This window comes from Mus musculus, chromosome 14 (assembly GCF_000001635.26).
Source record: "Mus musculus strain C57BL/6J chromosome 14, GRCm38.p6 C57BL/6J".
NCBI lineage: Eukaryota > Metazoa > Chordata > Mammalia > Rodentia > Muridae > Mus > Mus musculus.
The window spans coordinates 31,767,485-31,791,339 of record NC_000080.6 but is presented as its reverse complement, the minus strand read 5'-3'; the positions used below and the strand labels follow the sequence as shown (position 1 = coordinate 31,791,339).

Below are 23,855 nucleotides of genomic sequence, written 5' to 3'. Positions count from 1 at the left end.
TCCTCGCTGTTTCTGACTGGAACCTGTCCTTGCTGTGATCCTGGTTGTGTCAGAACTCCTCAGAGTTCAGCTGCCTCTGGGATCCTGGGATTCTGGGATCCTGGGTGTGTCAGAGCTCCTGGGAGTCAAGATGCCTCTGGGCCCCTGAGATCCTGGTGTGACCAAGCCCCTGGGATCCTGGGATCCTTGGTGTGTTAGAGCAACTGGGAGTGGAGCTTCTTCTGGATGCTGCGGAGTTCCCACCCAAGGTCTGCTCATGGCACCAGCCCAGACAGACTGGCTTTTTCTGTTAATAAGTCTTCAAAACTACTGAATTTCCAACCTGCCTTTGCTACTATCCTTGTAAAAGTTGTAGTTCTTATCTCTTGCCACTGGGTGGTGCATTTTCATTGTTTATACAGGCATTTTCTTTTCTTTCTTTTTTTTTAAAATAAGGGAACCATTTGAAAAATCCATAGTAAAATTAAGGTGGTGGATAGTTTGTCATATAATTTAAGTGAGTTTAAACAAATTCCAAAAAATATCTTGTGACACACTACTCAGTTAAAGAGTGTGTGTGTGTGTGTGTGTGTTAACAATGTCTCATTATGTAATTCTAGGCTGGTCATGAGCTCTTGGCAAAACACCTTCCCCAGCTTCCCAAATTTTAGGATTATGGGCATGTGCCAACACACCTAATTTACTTTTTTTTTTTTTTACCCTCTCAAGGAGAATGTTCAAAACCTATGCCTTACTGTATTTTCTTAAAATAATGTTTCAGTTACCACCTTAAAAACATTTTAGATGTTCTGAAGCTAAGAGTGGTGGCATATGTTTTTAATCCCAGAATTCAGGGGGCAGAAGCAAAAGAATCTTTGGGAATTTGAGGCCAATCTGGTTCACATAGTGAGTTCTAGGACATCTATGGCTATGTATGTAGAGAGACCATGTCTAAATAAAACCAACAAAAGAGAAGAAGAAAGAAAAGATGTTTTGATACTATAGGTGATAGATTTGTCAAACTAAAGACCTTATACATTCTAGGCAAGCTGTCTACCCTCAAGCACACAGATGATATTGTAGTTTAAATAACATCCAACTCCCGCAACACACAATTTCTTAAATTGTCTTTTTCTCCTGTCCTATAGCCATTCACACCTTTATGACAAAAACTTTTTTAGTAAATACTATATTTATATAGTATTTATATATATTTGCATATACCTAGTAAATACTATATTTACATTTCTGCTTTTAAAGGTACCAAATGGTTTATTAACATTTCTTAATTGAATGAGTTGAGTAGTTTGGTGTCAAGACTTTATTTGGGATTATAACAAGGTTGTAGTTCAGAGAAGAAGGTGAGCATAAATGTCTACCCATCTTGGAGTCTGCTCAGATTATCTGACAGTGTGTTTGTGTTCACATATGAATGCAGATGCTCTCAAAGGTATTAGATCCACCAGAGCTAGAGACAGCATCTGCGAGCTTCCTGTGGTTGGTGTTAGGAGCAGAACGTGGATCTTCTGCAAGAGCAGTTTACCTCTGGGCCAGTTTTCTAGCACTATTTTATAGCTTTTGAGGAATAAATTTATAAATTAATTTTATAACCCAGTGAATGTAGAAGAGTGGTTCTTAGCCTTCCTAAAGCTGCCATCCTTTAGTACAGTTCCTCATGTCATAGTGACCTCCAACCATAAAATGATTTCATTGCTACTTCATAACTATCATTTTGCTAGTGTTATAAATTATAGCGTAAATATCTGATATGCAGGATTTCTGACATGCATCCCCTACAAAATGGTCACTTGACCTGAAAGGGGTTGCTACCCACAGGCTGGGAAGCACTTGTTTAGAGTGTCGCCATAACAAAGATAAAGGGCTTTGGCTTACAGGTTTACTTTTTAGCAGTGAGTCTCAATATATGCAGTCTTCAAGTTTTGGTAATGGGTGCTATTGTCAGTTAACCTTTCTGGGCCTTACTTTTCTTAATTATAGGATGATATTTCAGTTCAGAAAAATGAGAGTCATGGCTCTCAGGAATATGGTTACTCTGAAATATGTGAGCTGTGAAGATGAGAATAAATAAGCCATAATCTTGCTATGGCTTAGTTGGTCTGTTGTTGCTTTTTAAAAACATCACAAGCCAAAATAAAAACAACAACAACAATAACAACACACACACACACACACACACACCCCTACCTTCTCCTGGGCTTGGGAGTCTAGCTCAGTGTTAGAACACTTACCTAACATGTGAAAGACCTGAGTTCAATCCCTAACACTCAAACTTTCTGTGTAGTAACTAAGACATCCTCCCTCCCTCCCTCCCTTTCTCTTTCCCTCACTCTCTGTTTTATTCCATGTAACATAAGTATTGCGCTGTGTTTTTAGAAATCCCTACAAAGGAGCAAATATATAACTCAGTGGATAGAGTACTTGCTTAGCCTTTGTAAGGCTCTTGGAGTTCAGTCTCCAGCACTGCAGGGGCAGAGGGGATTTTAAGTATCAGATACATGTGTATTTTGTGGCATGTTATATCTTAAATAACTTTTTTATTCTGCATTAAGGTGGTTTTCATATTCTAACTGATGTTCCATAAGATCTTCCTATGCATGTTTTATGAGCTTCATATTTTTCACTTATGTCAACATTTTAGCAAGTAGAAATGCTACCCAAAAAGTTTACAAGGCGTATTCATTGCTGTTAATAGCTGTCAGCAGGTTTTTGTATGTTTGTTTTTTCCTCTAGAAAAATTGTTGTAGTTTACATCTTTCACTGTCTTATGGTTTCTGTTAGAGTTCTGCAGTAGTTTACTGCTGGTTATCTCGGCTATAGGGGCTGCTTGGTTTTAGGTTACCTTTTATGTTCACAGTGAGGTTTTTTAATGTATAAATTTGATTTCTACTTTGCAACTTTGTTTTAAATACGTATTTCATCATTTTGCAGATTAAAATGTTTTTGCTATAATATGGCACTCACGGTCCTTCATATCTTAGCCACTATCTAATTTCCTACCTTATTTTATATAGTCCTACTTTATATTCTATGGATAGAGAGGTTGCCAGGAAGCATTCTAGCTAACAGGATGGCACATATACAAAGGCAGAACTGTCATGGCATATTTTAAGTGCAACAAGTTGGCATATTCGAAACTTAAGACAGGGTAGTAATGGAAGTTGTTTTGCTTTTGCGCGCGTGCGTGCGTGCGTGCGTGTGTGTGTGTGTGTGTGTTACACCTCATAGAGGTCAAAGAAAACTTGTGGGCGTTGGTCCTCTCCATCCACCACATGGGTTCAGGGATCAAGCTTAGGTTGTCAGGCTTGCTATCAAGTCTTTACCCACTGAGCCATCTACTGGCTCTGAGACAAATATCCAGATGAGCTCAGTAGTGATATTTGACAGGTAGAACAACAAGAAATAGAAAGATCACCCAATTAGATGGCATATGATATAGGCAAGTATATTGGTAACATTTGCAGACCAAAGGGAAGGACTAAAAGAATGCTGTCTTTGCCCATCTTTCCTCTCAACACACAAGCAGGTATTCTGGAGATAACACTGAATGGGAAAGAAGCAATAGCCAACAATAGAGAAGACCTTGAGAAGCATGAGCTTAGGAAAACAGTGAGTTTTCTGTTTTAACATCAGAAGGTAAAAATGCCCTTTTTAGGGTAGTACAGATTGAAGAGTTATGCATAAGAACTTATTCAGAATCTGAATGAACACTTTGAAAAAATCTGCCTTTATTAGAATATAAACAAAAAAATTTTAATAAGGTTAAACAGCAAGTAGAGTCTTTTAGAAAATACCTAATATGCCAAAAGTAAAGGAAATGAAAGGGAAAACTGTTCTAATACACACATACTACTACTATATTTGAAAAGTAAATTTATTTCTTCATGTCTTAAGAAGTAGGTTGAAAGTAAGCCAAGCTACTTGAAGCCAGTTTGAATTAGAGGGTCTTTTATTTCCTTAATATAGTGTTACTCTCAAATCTCACTTTTGTTACTAGCTTTTGTTGTTGTTGTGTTTTGTTCTGCTGTCTTGCTGTGTAGCCCAGGCTGGCCTTGTTCATTTTCTTCCTGCTTCTGCCTCTTGAGTGGGATAATAGACATGTACCATAATACCCAGCTGAGTTGAGGTTATTCTAAACAGGCTAAATTCTGCCTGCTAAAAACAACTAAACACTGAAGAGATGGCTCATTGAGTCAGAGACTTAGCACGCTTACAGCAGAGCTGGGTTAAGTGCCAATCATCCACATGACAGCTCACAGCTGCCCGTGACTCCATTTCCAGGGGACCCCATGTCCTTTTTCTGGCTTCCATGAGCAACAGGCACTCACATGGTATACACATACATGCAAGTCTCACACATAAACATTAAATTCTTTAAAAAGGCTAAAGAAGGATTATTTACAATTCATGCTGTTTTCTGTGATTTGAAAATACCTGGGTAAATGTAGTATCACGTTACTGTACTGCAAAAGTTGAGAAGAACAGTTTGCAATTCAAAAACAAGTTGCTATGGTTACCCGGTGTTTGCTTTTTAAAGCAATAATTACACAAAATACCCAAAGAATTTCCTTTAGTACAGAAAGGTCGTAGCTTATGTGTATGCTAGTTATTCCACACACAAATTGAAACTGTATATATCACTTCCGTCCTAAAGTATCATTTGGAAAATACTAAAGAAAATGATTCATGTCTTTTTGAGCTGTAACAGGGTGGAGACATACTGAACACTATTTTAAAATTCAAGTAATGACTCAGATAGTTTAGGACATTTTTCTTATTCTTTAGTTCCTTTTATCAAATAATGCTGTAGTTCTACATAACAAATTTATGGTTAAAAGAACGAAAGTATTTTTCTGGTGTGTTTGTGATGTGAAGTCTTTTTAATACATTTTTATGGCTTTAATAACCTTATAAAAAGCCATGCTTATAACTGTTAATTCCATTAATTATAGCTTGTTTCAAACTTCTTAAAAACAAAGAAGATATCTTATTAGAGTCTATGACAAGTTCATTCTTAGCCAACAATCATTCTGGAATTTTTATTGTTTTCTTGACATATTCCTAATATCCAGCATCACAGGCATACCTAAACGCTTTTAAGACAATATAAGGTTAATTGTTATATTTTAATGGCCCTTTTATTTATAATAGGATATTATTTGTTCTTTAATATTAGGGCTATTTTAAACTGAAAATACTTTATATTTAAAGTAGAAGCTGGATTAAATAGTAAAGGGTCTTATCACAGTAGCAGTAATTGAAATACTATGCTGTAAAAGGTTGAGTGCTTTAGTTACTGCTGTGACCATAGGAAGTGGCTCACTTTCTCCTTTCTGCTTTTCTCTCAGTCAGACTTAGTATGGACTCTAGGATAACTCCAGCCATAAGATACTCAGCACATTTCACAACATCATTATCAAATATGCTGTTGTCCAGTAGGAGGGGACATTTCCCTCTATCTCTCCCTTTTTAGGTTAAAAAAAGAGAGACTTTCCTAGAAACACTACAGATGACTTTCCTTTGCATGTGACAGAGCAAGCTGGCTCAGAGCATGTCATTTCCCAAATGAGTCACTTACTAGGTAGAATAGAATTACCATGATCACCTTACACTATTCAAGATTTCTCCAAGTCATGTGGAATATAGAAATGGCATCCAAACAAAACTAAAGGTAGTCTGTAAGAAGGAAGGGTCAGTGGTGGTTAGCTAAGTAGGCAACAAGTAGCAAGCCACATATTACATAGAAAAGTCAAGCCTTGTCATTTTCTTCCAGGGTTAATTTTCCCACCAATTTAAATGATTCACAACACACCGATAATGGAGGGTTCTAGAGTTTTGTTTTTGTTTTTTGTTTTTTTCTTTTTTTAAAGCAGGAGAAAACAGATTGAAACAAAGCATTGTATAAATGTCACAAGAAAAACGTCAAGTATATGAAAACAATATATTTACAAATAGGAAATAGGAAAATTACTCTTTAATTTTTTTGGTCACATGCAATGACAATTTCATTTTCAAATGTTTCCTGTTAACCTACCCTATGAAAACCATCCTCCTTTCTGCACCCTCGTGATCATAATTCATCAGTTAATACCCCTTTCACCTGTTGAACGGGGCCCCTGAGCTCATTCTGTAGCTTGGCTGCTGCTATCACTGGACTGTGATAGTGATAGATATGTAGTGTCTCTGTTATATGCTGACTTTGACTTCTTTGGGTATATACTGCTGAGTGATGTAGACGGGTCATACAGTTCTATTTTTAATTTCCTGAGGAACCTCTCTGTTGATTTCCATAGTGGCTGGATTAATTTACATTACCATACATACGCAGTATATAAGGGTGCCGTGTCCTAACATTCCTAGCATTTGTTGTGTTTGTAGGTTATTGCTTTGGTTTTGGACAAGGTGTAGCTCTACTCCAGGCTGATTCCCTCCTCTATCCCCTGGATCCACTTGGTTTCTGTTTCTCATTAGAAAAGAAAAGTCTTCTAAGAGATAACAACTAAACATGACAAAATAAAATAAAACATGATGAAGCAAAAACCAACCATATCAGAGTTGGACACAGCAACCCATCAGGAAGAAGAGCCCCAAGGGTGGGCACGAGAGTCAGAGTTCTCATAAGCAGGAGTCCCATGAAAATACTAAGCCAATAGCTACAATTTACGCACAGAGGACCTGGTGCAGACCCTTGCAGGCCCTGTGCTTGCTGCTTCAGTTCAGTCTCTGTGAGCTCGTATGTGCCTGGTTGGTTCAGGGCGCCTTGTTCTCCTGGTGTCCTCCATCCCCTCTGACTTTTATAATCTTTCTGCTTCCTCTTCCGAAGAATTCTCTGAGCTCTGAGTTTCAGAAGGATTTGGTACAGACCTTCCATTTAGACTCCGCGTAATGTCTGACTGGGTCTCTTCATCTTGTTTTAGACAATTTAAATTTTACCAGTTTTGCCTATCGTTTTTTTGTTTGTTTGTTTGAGACAGGGTTTCTCTGTGTAGCCCTGGCTGTCCTGGAACTCACTCTGTAGACCAGGCTGGCCTCGAACTCAGAAATCTGCCTGCCTCTGCCTCCCGAGTGCTGGGATTAAAGGCGTGCACCACCACGCCTGGCACGTATTTTCTAAGTATTTGACATATTACACATAGAGAAAATATGACACTATTTGTTCAGTTAGTGCTATGGTATTTTTTGGTACATGTTTTTAAAATAAATAATCTTGTTCAGGGTGGTTTTATGTATATTTTTAGGTGACTACAGTATATTAGACTTTTAGTAGAATTGTCCAGGTCTTGCCATCCTTTATGAAATTTTCTACTGATGTGTCAGTACTTCTTTTTCCAATCATGGGTGTAGATGCTGAGATGGGTGCTTTAAGTTAAACTTTAAATTTTTTTATAGAATAAATTTTATGTAAAGAATGATTGGGAAAATGTAAGTATAGAAGTTAGGCTCAGACCATAAATAAATAAATAAATAAATAAATAAGTTGTGACTTCTTTAGTCCAAGTAGATGAATTTACACACTAGAGACTTTGGAACAAGTGAAAATTACTCCTATAAAAAGAGGTCCTATTTTGGAGAAAAACCCTGAAAATGGACAACAGAATAGTACTATAATTTCATTTTTGTTTCAAGTATTAGGATGATATATTCGGTACAACTCTATGGAGATGGATAACATCATTTATATGTTACAGTATTTGCATACTTATCTTAAAAACATTTTCTGTATTTTAAAGTAACCAGTAGAAGCAGACATGGTGGCATGTAGCTAGAGTTCCATCTATTAGGGAGGTTGAAGCAAGCAGATCCATTCCCTGCAAAAGTTCTAGGTCAACCTGAGCAACATAGCAAGAAACTGTGTTATTTCTTCCTTAGATGAATGTTTTATGATTTTTAGTAATTTATTTTTATAATTTCTGGCATTCTTGCCTATATTGTGTTTTTTTTTTTCTTTGTGATTTAATAAGTAAATTGGCTTAAACAAAGAATAGCATTGAAATGCTCATTCAAAAATAACTTATTCACACTGGCTTGGTGGTGAATGCCTTTAATCTCAAACTCTCAGATGGCAGGTGAACCTCTGAGTTCCCAGGGCAGCCTGGCCTATATAAATCAAGTTCCAGGACTGCCAGGAATACATGAAGAAACCCTGTCTCCAAAAACAAAACAACAGAAAAAGCTTATTCACAAATAGATAATAATACTCTCTTGTTACCTAAACTTTCAACAGTCTAGTTATAGGTTTTCTTTAATCATCATTTTTACAACATAGAATTAAAGTTAGAAATCTTAGTGGTGATAGAAGTGTATGTTTTTGGCAGATGACCAGACAAAATACTAAATTTCTGGATTCTTTTCTCTGGTATAAAACAAGACTGTAGGATATTTAAAGTGAGAGTGTATAGCAGCCAGGATCTCTTAAGTACTCAACAATAGCATAAAGTCACTCACAAGAGTACAGGATGATCAAGGTGAGGCAAATATTTCTTTGTAATTGGGAAATATTCTTTTATTTATTTAATTTTTTAAAATGTATTTACTTTACATCCTGCTCACTGCCCCCTCCCAGTCAACCCTTCCCACAATCCTTCCCTCATTCCCCTTTCTCCTTCTCTGGGGGGAGGGGGATTCCCCCCAACCCTGGTAAATATATTCTTAGTCTGGGCAAAGTGGGAAAGGTAGTGAAAGTCAATTCCAAAATGATCTGGGTGGATTTGTTTGCAGTGTTAGGATTAAACCCATGGCCTGGTGCACACCAGACAAGTGCTCCAGCGCCAGCCCCCAAATGGTTGGTTTCCACACTTAATTGTAGCTTTTGGAAATTCATTTGATCAGGAAGGAGGAGTTGTTTGTTTTCTTTGTAAGATTCTGAGCTTTTTTTTTTTTTTTTGACATGTTGGTAATTCAGGACAAGAACTTTATAAGCAGTTGTTTTATGCAGCTGCTTAATGGGTTCTTAAGGCGTTAGAATATACTCAGATATAAAAATATTTAATTTCTTCAGGGAAATTTCAAATGATTCATAACATTTTAACACTAAGATTTCTTCCTTTATGAAGTTTAAATTTTTTCTTTAAGAAAATATGAATCAATAAATGATTGATTTCTTTAACTTAGAAGATATAGCAAGCCTTACATTTGTTTTCTTTAAGCCTCTTTTCATTCTAGAAAATAACACACATCCAAAGGAAGAGAGAGGGAGGAGGGAGGGGTAGAAGAAGAGAAAGGTCTTGGAGAAAAACAAGAGTAGCCCACCTAACTATAGTGTTGCGGTGTTTAGTCTTAGAGAATATTTCCTGTTCTCTTGAGATCTCTTTTATGAGTTCACTACAGGCAGTCTTACTGCAGCTGCTGTCATGGAGCTAAACATTTGCTATACTGCCGCATACAAAAGCAGTTAAGCTGTTTGGAATTGTTTACTTGCTAAAACCAGTGTTAGTCAGCAGAGGCAGTGCACCAGATTTCCTTGTGGCTTTTAGTGGAAAATGTTAAAAGCGCACTTATTTTTCAGTTATAGAATTTTTCAGTTTGATCTGGATTAGTCACAGAACTGGCATGAACCTTCTAATTGTGAAGGCTGTCCAAATGTACTATTTTTTTCTCCTGCTAGAGGAAGTTACATCCTGAGCAGTTGCTGAGCTCTCTGGTAAGTGTAACATGTGAGCATTACTAGGCATTTCATCCTGCGGGGCTGCAGTCTTGGCTCTTCAGGCTGTTGCTTAGTTGAAATGCTTCTGCGGGACCGATCCTGAGGTTGTGTAGCTATTTCTCAAGGGCCTGCTCGTTTGCGGATATCAGCGGCATTTTGCAAGATCATCTGAGGAACAGGAAAGCATTTGAAATCAACTGAAGGATAACTGTAGCGGTTTTCACCGGGGAAGGAGCTATATTGGCACAGAGGCAGATGACTGAATAAAGTAGTTGGCTCTGAGAAGATGCACAGTCCGCTGCTTTTCCTCTGAATGAAGACTGTTTAATGGAAGCTGTATTCATGTAGAGATCAAAGGAAATACTACAGTGATAAACTACCTTCTTCCCTTCTCCTTTTAAAATGAAAACCCTGAAGCAGTAATTGGAGCTCAAAGGTCTTCAGGTTCTTTTGCTGTCTGCTTGTTCTATTAAGATTCTCCACTGACACCATTTCTGCCTGGTGCCTGTGCCTTTCTTGCTGGGCTGCTAGAAACAACTGCCTGATGGAGAAAGAATGAAAGCTTTGCCTTGCCTGTTACTGATGGGATAAAGCTAGCTCTGTTTCGCCTATTATTGGGAAGTCTGGATTAATCAACTTGTATTCTCGTACCAGTAGTCCTATTGTCTCTTGCGATCTGACTCATCACATGTTAATGTGCTGCAGCTTTGCTGTTAATGCAGATGGTGGTTTGTTCTCCTTCTGTCTTCTTCTTCTCTTTCTTTCCTAAACACGGAAAGAGCTGACAACGTCTGAGCTTCGTTTTCAGAATTTAGGCTAAATTTTATGTATTTTTGTTTGTTTGTTCCCTGAATAATATCTGTATTAAGTCAGTGAAGCTGAAGAAATGAAGACCAATTAGAAGTGGAAACAGAATAGTGAGATTCTGGTTTTAATTTTCAGCTACAGACCGCCCAGCCTTCTGGTAACTATATGACCTTGCCGACGAGAGTGGGGGTATCTGCTGCTACCTCTGTGACAGCAGCTGCTTCTCATTTCATTTGTTATGGTGTGATGGTGTGTCACCCAAAACAATGATTGTTTTGTACAAGTAAATTTCAGAGCTCAATGTAACTATTTTGGTGGAAGAAAATATTTTTTAAAAGAATAGTCCTAGACGGAGTTTTAATTATTGACACGCTGATGTGAACCTTTTTATAGATTGTAGTAACCTGCAGAAAGAAGTAGGTTTTTATTTTTAGGAAGTTATGTACCATAATTTTAAACTTAAGTTTCTCTAATATTACTAACTATAAAACCAGCGGCACTGTTCAGAGAATGTTTATAAGTGGTGTACAGAAGAGGAGGAAAAACTGCTTGTGCTCGTCCCACTGTGACTTTTATCACATAGCTTGGAGTTTAATGTTTTAAAAGAGCGAATGAGTCGAGTGTGTATTGTTGTTTTGGAGGAGGTAGAAGATGATTCTCCTGTATTCATTTCTAAGTTGCCCCAGGAAAGTACATGTCTACAACCTCCACCTTCTGGAAATGTGTTGGTAAGCTATGAGAGTTTCTGTTGTTTGTACTTTATAGAACTAGGCATGTAACTGTAACTTTATAAGCACACACTGAGTTAGTGTCTACTAGTTTCATTAGTGTCACTGGTTTCATACTCCAGGCAGTGTGTGGGTCTGTAGGATGCAGTATTATTTACGTGTAAAATTAGCGCATTTCTGAGTTTTTCTTTTTCAAATGCTTAGGTTCCACTTTAAATTTTATTGTCTGTTCATCTTCTTACGGGGTCTTCAAAATAAGCTAAGAAATAGTGAAATCATTATGAAAAATGCTCTTGTTTTCATTTGGTTTTAGAACTAATCTGACAAGAATCAGGGACTCTGCATATTTTTCAAAAAGTTTACTACCAGCAACATCAAGGCATAGCCTTTTGTGTAAAGAATTTTACCTATTTGCATGCAAGACTTTATATTGCGAAGAATCAGGCTATATCCTTAATCTTATTTTTAACACTGTTGTCGACTAACTCCATATTTGAGTGGTAAAACATGATACCTTCAGAGGCTCTGCTGTTAATGAGGGAATTATGTTTAGACATACATATGCTTGTCTTCTCATGTTATTTAGATGTATACTTTTTTTTTTTTTTTTTGGTCTTTGAAAAGTAGTTATTTTTTATCAGTTGCCAAGTTTCCTCTCTGGGATTTCTGTCATTTTATATATATATAGAATAAAAACCACATGCATGTGATTATCATGACCTGAATAGACCTTTTTTCAAGTCTCCTTTCATAGCTCTCACTGGGCTAGGGATTGCTTATTTGACTTGTTTTATTCCATTAATAGATTTGAATTATCCAACTTATATTTGTATGTCTTTTCATCATTTATAAGCAAAAGGCTTTTACTTAAGAAATAAAATGAGCGTATTACTTAGTTTTGGTCAAATTGCATTTGAATAGATTAGGTAGGCTTTTTTTTATGGCTCCCACCCAGGATGAACCCTATACTTTGATATGATTAGGCTGTATGAAATATATAGTTCATATTCCATACCCCTCAAAAATATTACGGCTGCAGGGAAGAAAAAAGCCACTAGGTTGGAAGTCCTGCAGAAATGTCTTTACATCTATGCTGAATGATGTGATTGACGCTTGTTTCTTTTCTTTCTTTCTTTCTTTTTATTTTCATTTCTTTTAGCCATCACTGGTGCAAGCTATATTTAATGGTGATCCAGATGAAGTCCGAGCACTAATATTTAAGAAAGAAGATGTTAACTTTCAGGTAAAGCAATTGATTCACTTACACCAACCTTTTTATCCTCCTTTTAAAAACCAAAAAAAAGAACAAAAAACCTTTTCTAATATTGTGATTTTGTTTGGTAGCTTTTTATGTTTTGGTTTAAAAGCATATTTTTTGTTTAAACATATGCTTTTGTTTTGTTGCTGGTTTCATTTAAAAGCATAATTCTGCAACAGTTGTTTTTAGAGAAGGCAGGAGAGTCTCACTTGAGACCAATAGGGGTAGTCTGGACGTGTGTGTGTGTGTGTGTGTGTGTGTCTCCAATGTATATGTCATACATTTATGTGTATATATCATACACACACATATAAATCTGTCTGAAAACCCATAATTCCTGGAAGCAGGTTGATAGGTTTGTGTTCTCTGAATTTTTTGCTTTGAAATTTTCAAACATAGGAATGTCAAAAAAAGCCACTCTAAGACCGTTGTATCTCTAAGACTGTTGTATATCCTTGCTTTGGTTCAGCATTGATAGTGTTTTGTTATTTACTCTCATTCATCGGGGCGGGGGCGGGGCGGGGGAGGAGCGTGAGCGCACATAAACACGGTTTTCTGTTGCTGAATCACATTTTGACAGTAAATTGCAAATATGACATTTCATAAATTTTTTTAGATATGGGGGTTCTTTTAAAACTTAAGAGAAAAGATTTCTATGATTTTAAAATGTACCTAACTTGATTATGAGAGCAGATATGATTTCTGTACATAACTGTGGTGAGAGTTTTACAAAGAATTCATATTGTTGTGAATCTACCATACAGAGTGATGGGCTTCATTAATGACATTTTGTTTCCTGTTCTTCCCATCCCTTCTCAAACAGTCTTTAAATTTCTGTGTGCCATGTTTGTGTAATTCTATACAGGTAGGTAGGTAGGTAGATAGACACAAAGACTCTTGATTTCTGATTAGACTCAATTACAAGGACTAAAATGCTGGAAAGTGTAGAAAGAGGATGTGTGTGTGTGTGTGTGTGTGTGTGTGTGTGTGTGTGTGTGTGTGTGTGTGTGTGTGTTTGTGTATGGTGGTATGAAAATAATTTTTTTTCTCTCTCTCTGTATAGGATTGTTTGTTCTTGTTTTATAGCTAAAGCTGATCTTTTTTAACTTACTAAACTTGCCTAAAGAATATAATTTGAGACAAAATAATTTCATTAATTTATAAGTATTTTCTGGGAACAAATGTTTCTCTGAGCTAAGGATGGATGAAAAGTCTCATGACTCCTGAAGCTGCTATAACAACACCTAGATGTTCTAGAATTTTTTTTGTAATTATAAGAAAGTTTGTATTATAAGCACATCTTGAACACTGGTATTTGTTTTTTACTTTCACTGACTAAGTGTGACCACTTAATGTTGATAGACACTTAAAAAGTTTACCACTTTTAAAAATTCTGGTTATGTGAATAGGTTTTCATCGTTGGCTAAAATGGTTGATTTCTAAGAACATGGAGTATAGACCTAGAGATTACGGTCAGAACTTTTTTTTCCTGAACCTTTTCTAAGTAAATGGCTTCTCGGTTTATATTTAGTTGGAGAAGCATGCACCTAACTCAGGATGTATTTATCTTAAATGAAGTGCATGATTCACTTTGCCTAATTAGGCTGTCTTAGCAAGTCTACTTTTCCTAGTGCAGAAAATAGTTGTAGGGTGTAGATGTGTGAGCAGAAGGGAGACAGACATACACTATTTTGTTTGTTTTTTAATGCTTGACTTAGAGTAGTCTAATTGCCATGGCTAATTTCTTCATCTTTACAAAGCTTGTAGCTGCCATTGCTTCTCTGCTTTATTTAATAAAGATACCTTAAACGGAAAAAATAGTTGTCTAGTCTTGTTTTTGGACATCACTATCACCATAAGAAATATCAGTGGACCTGCTATGAGGGAAACTAACAAATTTCTAATAATAACAAGAGTAAGTGGTGAAGAACAGTACTCCTTGAAATTCAGATTTCACGTCTTTAAAAGTGATTTTGTGGAAGTGTGTATGTGGTATATGTGCGTGTCTCTGCGTGTGGAGGAGAGATACAGGCATCACATATCTCCTTAAGCTCATCTTCACCTTATTCTTTGAGACCGGGTCATTCACTTAATCTAGCTATTTCCTGTGTCTGCTCAGAGCTGACTGGGATTGCAGGTGCTTGCCTCCACCCCTAGTTTTGGTATAGCTGCTGGCATTCTGAACTCACATAAGGCATTTTACTGACTGAGCATCTCCCCAGCCCAGCTTGACAGTTTAAGGTGGATGTATAAGTTCAGGTTTGTTTCTACTTACAATTTATAAATTTCTCTTGTCAGCTCCTGAAATTCAAAATTTTATGGACAGCTAAACAGTATCTTTCTTTTCTAAACTAGTTAACTTTAAATAAAAGCTAGAATTTAAGAAGCATATATTCATATTATTTCCATGAGGATATAACTAAAGCAATTTGAAGATTTTTGACTGAGGAAGTGGAAGCTTATTGCATGTATAATTTGTTGATAGCCATAGTGTTTGGGATCAAATTCATGACCTTAACTATGCTTGTTAAATAATTTACTCTGGACCAAGATGGTTAGTCTTAATAACAATGCAGAATTTAGGATCCAAACCTTGTTCTGACAGCATGGGATTAGTAGTAACTGTACATGCTTAAAACAGATAAAGCAGGAAGAATATCCTCTAGGTTTCCTTTCAAATCAGGGAAGATATCTTTTCTAGATTAGCAACAAAACTGCCCCTGAGGCAATTAAACTATTTTAAACATATCTCTGGTATACATGGTATACATAAGCTTGTGTTTCTATAGAATATATATGTGGCCTACAGCACTGTGTACATAGCATTTTATATTATGTATTATTACTTCACATTCTCAAGAGTGCTGTGTCAGAATTCTTGTTGGTGTACATCTTTGGATCACTTTCTTGGTCTTTTATAGTAGAATCTAATATTATAAAGTATTTGACTTTCTCCCCACTTCTTAAACCATAGCACTTAAAACCCTTGAAACTTTTAAGTCTTAAAGTGTCTTTTGTATGTTAGTCAGATGACTAAGTATCTAAGGGACCCTAAATAGCTTCAGGGTAGTAGTTGATCACCTGAAAGACCAGGGCATTATTAATGATGTTTCATATTTACATTCTAGCTTCTAGAGAGTAAAGACTGAAGATTGGTGTGGTTACCAATGTTCAGTAATTGAATGAATTTTACTTAACATAATAAACATACACAAAACCAAAAGGACTACTTCTGAGAGGCATCTAAAGCTGTGCATATGGGAATGGCCTATACACAGGAAGACAGGAGGAGGCCATGGAACCTTAATTTATAGTCAGAAGTACAATAAAGACAATGTGGAACTTGGGACTAGTGTCTGAATTTAGGGCAGTCTTAAGGAAATGAGCCCTTTACTGTGTCATTTAATACTACCTCCCAGGTAGGGTGTGTTAGGACTGAATCCGAATAATTGGTCTTCCAAACAAATTCACAGCAGGAGTGATTGCTTGTTTCCTGGTGGTAATGGGAAATCTAAATGTGACACATCAGTCACAGACATAGGACAAGCTATGTTTGTGTATTCCTATCCTTAATAAAAAAGACAACCCATTTTTTTTTCTTTTGAAAAAAGGGCAAAGGATGAAAAGACACACCTCCAAAGAAAGTGCACAATGGTTCATAAGCACATGAAGACATGCTGAACAGGATTAGCCATCAGGGAGATGCTCATCACTCATTACATATGGGGATGGAGTTTGTGGGTGTTTGCTTGCTTGCTTGCTTGGTCTGGTTTCCTTTTTGTTTTTTCTATTTTAGGCAAGGTCTCATCATGTCACCCTGGTTTGCCTAGAAATCGATACGGTAGACTAGGAACACTTGAACTCATAGACATCTGTTCCCCCCCCCCCCAGTGTTGGGATTAAAGGCATGTTCCACAATGTGATGGAGATAATTCATAGTGACATATGAGAGCCCTCATTCACTCTGCTTAAGAAGACACTGTAGATGACAGAATAGTGGTTCCCCAAGTCTAAATAAAGAGTTGCTATATTACCCAATTCTTTCATTCAAAAGATGTACCTATAAAGAGAAAAAAAACAAGTCCACATAAAGATTTTATATTTAGAAGTGAATGTTCATTGCAGTGTTCATATTCCTGGTAATAGACAAAACAATGTAAGCAATTCAAATTTCTATCAACTAATGAGTGAGTAAAAAGTGTGGAATATCCCTACAGTGGAATCTTACTCATCAATAAAATGGAATACTAATAGTGCTATGGATTAAACAAGCCCTGGAGATATGTAAGCAAAGCAGGCAAGCCTGTAGAGATGGAGTATTTATTATCTATTTATTTTGGTAGGACGAGGGGAAATGGAAGTGGGGAAGATAGTTTAAGATAGTGGTTTTCAACCTTCCTAATGCTGCGACTCTTCTAACAGTTCCTCATATAATGTGGTGACTCCCAACCTTAAAACTACTTCATTTATACTTCATAACTATAATTTTGCTACTGTTATAAATCATAATGTCAATATCTTATATGCAGGATGTCTGATAGATGACCCCTGTGAAACATCATGACTCACATGTTGAAAAACACTGGTTTAGGAGAAAGAAGTTTCTTTGTGGGTGAAAAGGTGTTCTAAGATTGATTGTGAAGACGTGTATAACTGAGTGATACACAGCACTGAATTATGTATTCAGTATGTTTGTACATAAAGCTGTTTTTAAAAAGAAAATGTTACCAAACATTTTAACCCAGAAATTAATGCAAAAGAAAGGGCCACCTCAACAAACTAATGTATGCTGCCTATTATAGCATTTATTTCCTTTTTAAAAATTGTGTGTATGCACGTTTATGGAAGACAAAGCAGCTTTAGGAAGCATCCCTAGGAATGTCATCCTCCTTTGAGGTCCTTCGTTAGCCAGGGAATCACTAACTAGGCTAGACTTGCTGGCCAGGGGTTTAGGGGGATCCTTCTGTCTCCACCTCTGCAGCACTGAGAGTATTCCCACACTACCATGCTGGGTCAGACTTCTCATGCTTACAAGGTAAGCATCTTACCAACTGAGATGTGTTCCCAGCCCTATTTGAGACCTGTTCCTAGTCCTATTTATATCTTTTGTGGAATCATTTTCAGTTCCAGGAAACGAAAGGTAGTATTCTACCATAAATCGCTCTTATCGCAAGAGTTCTGTAACAGATGTTTCTTTAAATCTTAAAATGTAAAGAATATGGACTTTTGCCAAGCATGGTGGCACATGCCTGTAATCCTAGCACTCGGGAGTTAGAGGCAAGATAATTGTGAGTTCAAGACCAGACAGGACTACTTAGGAAGTTCCATGTCAGCCTGGTTACAAACCAAGATTCTGTCTTTAATAAAGGAAGAAAGAAGGAAATCTTTAAATTTATGACAAATTTAGGTGAGGAAACCCTTACAGATTAAAACACAGAGCCTAAGTCCAGTCTTGGCTTAGAACCTGTAACTACAGCACTCAAGAGGGTTGGGCCAGGAGAATTGTACACAAGTTTGAAAACAGCCTGGACCATGTTTCAAAACCAAAATATAGGAAAAATGGCTTTTCATTGACTTGCTGGGTTACACATGGAAGAGTCTTACTAACATTTTTGAAAATTAATATTACATAATGAAGTTAAGTGAATCAGTTAATTGTACAAGCATGCCTCATTTTATTGAACTTTGCAAATACAGTGCTTTTTACACATTAAAATAATATAACAACTCTAAATTAAGCAAGCCAGTCTACAGTGTTTTCAGTAGCTCAAGTAATCATTGGCATCCTTATTTTAATTAAGGTTTTATCTTTTTTCAGAAATGAGGCTTCTGCACACTAATAGGCTACTGTAAAGTATTAACATTCTGCTACTGTTTCTTTTGTTTGTTTGTTTTGTTTTTTTGAGACAGAGTCTCTCTATATAGTCCTTGATGTCCTGGAACACACATGTAGACCAGGCTGGCTTTAAACTCACAGAGACCCCCTTGCCCCTGCCTCCTGAGAGCTAAGGTTAAAGGGGTATGCCAAGTTATATAATAATGTGTTATGTTTTGTCTATGACAATGTTGCACTGCTTTGAATGGGTTTCTTTTGACTTGCACACAGAGCCAGCCTGTTCAATCCCTTGCCATCTTTCTTTTGAGTTTTCTCTTTGATTTGCAACAGCTTTTCATATTCTGAATGAGACCCCTTTGAAATACATATTATAAATTCTATTCTTGTACTCCAGGTTGCCTTAATTCTTTGTGGAATCATTGAACATGAGGTATTAATTTTAACTTAGTGCAGGTTTTTGTTTATTTGATGTCTTGTTAAAGAAATCAGCCCATCCCCCATCTCCCACCAGCCCCACCCCCACACACACTCCTGATGCATATGAAGGCCAGAAAACAGTCTTGTGTGGAGCAGGATTGCATTGTTCTAGAGCTCACCAGGTAGGCTAGTGTGCTTAGCTAGTGAGTCCCAGGAATCTCTGTCTTTGCTTCTGAATGCTGATCTCAAGTACTTGGCTCTGTGCCCCCAAGCTTTTAATTATAGTGTTGAGAGGGGAGCAGTATACACATGGACATTGCTTGTCTGGCATGTGGAAACCAGGGGACCTTAAGTGTGAGCTCCTGAGAACTGTACCTTTTTTTGAGACAAGATCTCTCATTTACAGGCTTAGCAATTCTCCAGGATCCCTTTTGCCTGTACCCCTCAACACTCAGATGATAACCACATGCCAAAACTCTTTTAGTGTGTGGATGGCTATGTATATGTATTTTAATGCAAGTGCTTTCCTTTGCATGGGGCTGTCATTCCTCAGGAAGTTCTCACCTTCTGTTTGAGACAGCATCTCTCATTAACCTGGATCATTTCCTCTAAGCCAGGCTACCTAGTCTAGGAGCTAGGGATCTGCCTATCTCTGCCTTCCATCTCACCTTCACTGCAACTACAGGCATTTTACTGTACTCTTGTGAGTTCTATATCCTCACATTTGCACAGTAAGCAGTTTATCACATGAGCAGTCTTCTTAACCCAAGAAATCTTTTCTAACTTGAGTCAAAGATAATATTCTATATTCATGAGGACTTCTGAAATCTTATTCTTTACATTTAACAGCTCTGTAACATACTTAAGGTTAAATTTTACATATAAAAATACAATGTGTTAAGTTCTTATGTGTGTGTGTGTACAAGTTTATGTGAGACATCATTTCTGTCTCGAAGTTTTTGGCTTTATTAGGAAGTGTTAAGTGTTATTTAATGAAACAATTTGTCTTTCCCTCTATATTTTGTTTTGGCTTCTTTGTTTGAGACAGTGTCGTGTAGTGAGGATGGCTTTTCCTGATGCACCTACATCTCTGTATCCTAAGTGTTAGGGCACGCATGAACCAACAACTTTACTTCTTTTTCTTCTGGAGCTTCTATTATGCAATGTTATTCTCCTGTGACACCACATACACACACACACACACACACACACACACACACACACCATCTCCATTTTCTTCTTTCTACTCCAAATCCCCAACTGAACTAATTTAAAAGACCTGTGCACATTCAGAAATTCTGCTTGACATACTTATTTTCTAGACTCTAAATTTTAAAATTTTCATTCATTGAAGGTTTCAGTTGTAAGATTTCTGTTAGGGGGTTTTGTTGTTGTTCTGTTTGTTTTGTTTTGTTTATGATCTCTATTGAAATTTTTTATTCGGGTCATGAAGTGCTTTTCTGATTTCATTAAATTATCTGTCAGGTTTTTTGTTTTTTTTCTTGACTCGTGTCCTGCTTCTGTAAGATTATTCAGAATCCTTGCTAGGCAGTTTGCAAATGTGCTTGTATTTGATAGTAGGAGATGATTGTGTTCCTTGACAGGTGTCATCTTTACTTTTACATGTTTCTGTTATTGTCCATAAATTGATATTTGCATCCAGTACAATAATCTATCTTGTTTTATGGTTTTCCCCCTTGTGTAGAGAGAGAAAGATTTTTCTGTGAGTTTTTCTACTAGTTTTTCTATTGGGTATGGTGTGTAAACTTTGATTCTAGGTTAACCCTGTATAACTTGTGAAGTTTTCTTTAACTGTAGTTCTTGTAAGAGCATCTTACTGATGTCAGTGATCTAGGCTGCACACATACGTCAGTATGGTAGTGCTGCAGCTTGTCCTCCACTTGAAAAGGCCAGGCTTGTTTCTGTTGGCTTTCACTGTGCAAAATATGTAGTCCCTAGACATGGTCACTGAGTTTGGGAGCAAGGGTTTCAACTTTTCTGCTGTACATAGATCCATGCATCAAATATAGACATACTGGGATGACAATTGTCTCTCAAGAATAGAGATACACATAGCTACAAGCCGTAAAGGAAGGGTGTATTCTGGCAATGGATTCAATTTCAAGATGGCTTCAAGCTATAATGGATTAGATCATGGTTGTAAATATATATCATGGGCTCCTACTCTGGTAATAAAGTTACATAAACTCCAAGCACCTTTCTAAATTATAAAGAGCCTATGCGGGCCACAAGAATCATCTGTGTAGTTACTTTATCTACAGGGCAATATTGATGTTCTCTTCATTTCTTCTTAAGAAATCCATCTTAGCTGTCAGACAGTCATGGTGGAGGAAACATCTCAGGGAGGAGACAGCATGCTTCACTCTTCTCTGTGGAGTTACTTGGGACTTTGTGCTCTATAGCAATCTCAGCACTGCAGTCAGATTCTGCAGTATAGTCTGTTTCTCTCGGAAGAAGGGGAAGGGGTAGAGCTGACAACAGTGAACGGCAGACAGCTCTAGTCAGTCACTCTGCTGGCCTCTTTATTTTTATTTTTTAAAACAAGTACATGGTAAGAACTCCCTCCCTCCCTCCCTCCCTCCCTCCCTCCCTCCCTCCCTCCGGGTATTGTGTGTGCGCACGTGCACAGTGCGCATGTCATAGCTCATATGTGTAAGACAGGGAACAACTTGTTAGAGTCAGTTCTCTTCTTCTACCTTCTGGGTTCCAGGGATTGAACTCAGGTCATCAGGTTTGTTGACAAGTGGTTTTATTTTATTATGGTCCCTGCTTCTTAATTTAAATTATAAGTACAGTATTTCATTGTGTAGATGTCCAACTGGAAATTTCAGATATGTTAAAAGTCTGATGTTTATTAAGCATTTCAATGTACCAATATATTCACTAGGCCTTTTTTTAAAAATTAAGCTCAAGGTTTTTCATTAATAATGCATAACTTAGTAATAGGAATATTTTTCTTGAACTATACCCACAATTTATTATCCATACCTTCCATTTTGCGTTTCTTTAAGTGATAGGAGAAAGTAAGCCCTTAACTGACCATGTTAAGCCAGGCCTGGTGGCACGTGTCTATAGTCTCCTCACCATGAAAGCAGAGGTAGGATAATCTTGAGTTTTAAGCCTACATGGATTACATAAGAGCTCTAGGCTAGCCTGTATTCATAGGGAGATTCTCTAGGACAAAACTAGCTTAGAGTAAAACTCTGGCTCTTTATAAAAGCAGGCAGCTTTAGTGTTGCAGTTTCTCACCCTTTTCCCATTTTGTAGCACTTGCCTTTATTGAATTTTAAAAATAATATTTAGCCTGTTCATCATCGAAACACTTGGTTCTTCATTCCTGATTTAGTTATTTAAATGCTATTTAAATAAGCTACAAATACACAAATTACTAACACATTTTACCCTTGGCAAACATAGACCCCATTGTATGATCAAGAGTGTGTGGATTTAGTAGTGGAAGACTGTGAGTCAAAGTACCTTGTGTAAAAACTAGTTATTCATGCTACCCAGGAGCCAAGAATATTAGTTAATCATGTGAGTTAAATAAAGGTTGATGAAGAGCTTCTTGTGTTCTATTATTTAAGTAACCATTTAGGGGACATCTAATTGTTTTCAGCATTTGCTTCCTGCAATGATTGAATAAACAAGTTAGAATTCATTTTTTTAAAACATAAGTTTTAAAGCCATATTTTACTAAAGGGACTTTTAGCTATTTTAATGCCTAATTTTCAGTGTTGAACTCTAGTAGAGTGAAATAAGATCTGTATTTTTTCTTTCATTATTAATTAATTCCCTTTTATTTTGATTTGCATAGAAGAATGCTATGTTTGTATGAGTCATAAAATAGCTTCATAGTATTGTGAGCATTGAGTCACAGAATTCCAGGCATCTCTCAGACACAGATGACTCACTTTCTGTGTCATCGTGCTTGCTGTAATGCTTATGCGTTACATTAGAGATGTTTGTCTATTTGACTAGGTCTAATCACATTTTAACATTAGCAACATTTGTTTGTTTAATGGGTAGCACCAAAAAGCCTAGGCAACGAGTTCTTTTTAAAACACACTTCTAAATTAGTCTTCAGCTTTCAGTAAATTTTTATATTTCAGTGCTTGCCAGACAATCTCTGTAAGCTTTTTAGCACTGTTTGGTGTATGATTTCTCTCTATATTCTATTTCCTGGGGTGAAAATTAGAATAAAAGGCGTGATGCAGTAGATTCTAACTCTGGTCATAGAGAGGAAAAACTCTTAGCTCACTAACTTATTTAACATTAATAGCACTAAACTAATTTCCTGTACAGTATTTTTACATAGTATTGCTAAGCCTCCCCACTCTAATCCACACTCTCAGCTGTCCTTAGAGTGAGTTAGAGAGTCCCAAACTAGAAAATTTTACAATCTTGAGCTGAGGAGATAGCTCAGTGGGTAAAGTGCTTGTTAGACAATCATGAGGAACAAAGTTCGATGTCTGACCCCCACCTAAGAGCTGGATGTGGTAGTGCGTGAATACCAGCACTAGGAAGGCAGAAAGTTACCTGGGGATGACTAGACAACTAGCCTACCCTAATGGTCAGCAAGCCCTGGGTCCCAGGAACTGATCCTGTCAGAACAAAGCAGACAGTTCTTGATGAATGGTCCTGAGGTTGACATCTGACCTCCACATGCACACATACACAGCCATGTATCCACATGTACAGCATCCCTCCCCCGAAAAAAATCAGGAAGACTGGAGTAATATCCTGAATAGTCTATAAAAGTGGGTGTTCCAAGATGGTGGCTTAGTTCTTGAGATCATTCACAATCATAGTCACAATCTGCTCTGATAGTGGCCTACATCTACATGTTCAAAGTTAGCTCAGTTTCAAATCTGCCTTTCAGCCTATAGGAAGTAGGAAGATACTCCAGCTATAACGTAGTTTTTGTTTTGTTTTCATTTCATTTTGTTTTTTAAGGCAAGATCTTGCTTAGTTTAGTTTAGGCTGATCCAGAACTCCACTATGTAGCCCAGAGTGGAGTTGATCCTCGGCCTCAGCCTTAGCCTCAGCCTCGGCCTCCCCCTCCCCCTCCCCCATGCTGCTGATGTGCATGCACTCACCCAGCTTGACAGATGCCTTTTAAAGGGAAGGCATTTTCAAAGGTCTGGCATT

At 37.2% G+C, this 23,855-nt stretch overlaps 1 protein-coding gene across 6 annotated transcripts in view; it reads left to right on the top strand.

Annotated features, from left to right (window-relative positions):
* The window catches only part of Ankrd28 (ankyrin repeat domain 28), a 131,800-nt gene that overhangs the window by 39,228 nt on the left and 68,717 nt on the right, over positions 1-23,855 (top strand). For 2 of the 6 annotated variants that reach the window (XR_383131.4, XM_006518369.4), the window contains exons 1-2: positions 9,639-11,175; positions 12,335-12,418. Coding sequence is in view for 2 of the 6 variants with exons in the window: in XM_006518369.4 (XP_006518432.1) it covers positions 11,059-11,175; positions 12,335-12,418 (201 nt within the window). In the remaining 4 variants the exon portion in view is untranslated. The other 4 variants (XM_030247586.1, NM_001024604.2, XM_030247585.1 and 1 more) reach the window with 3 other exon arrangements.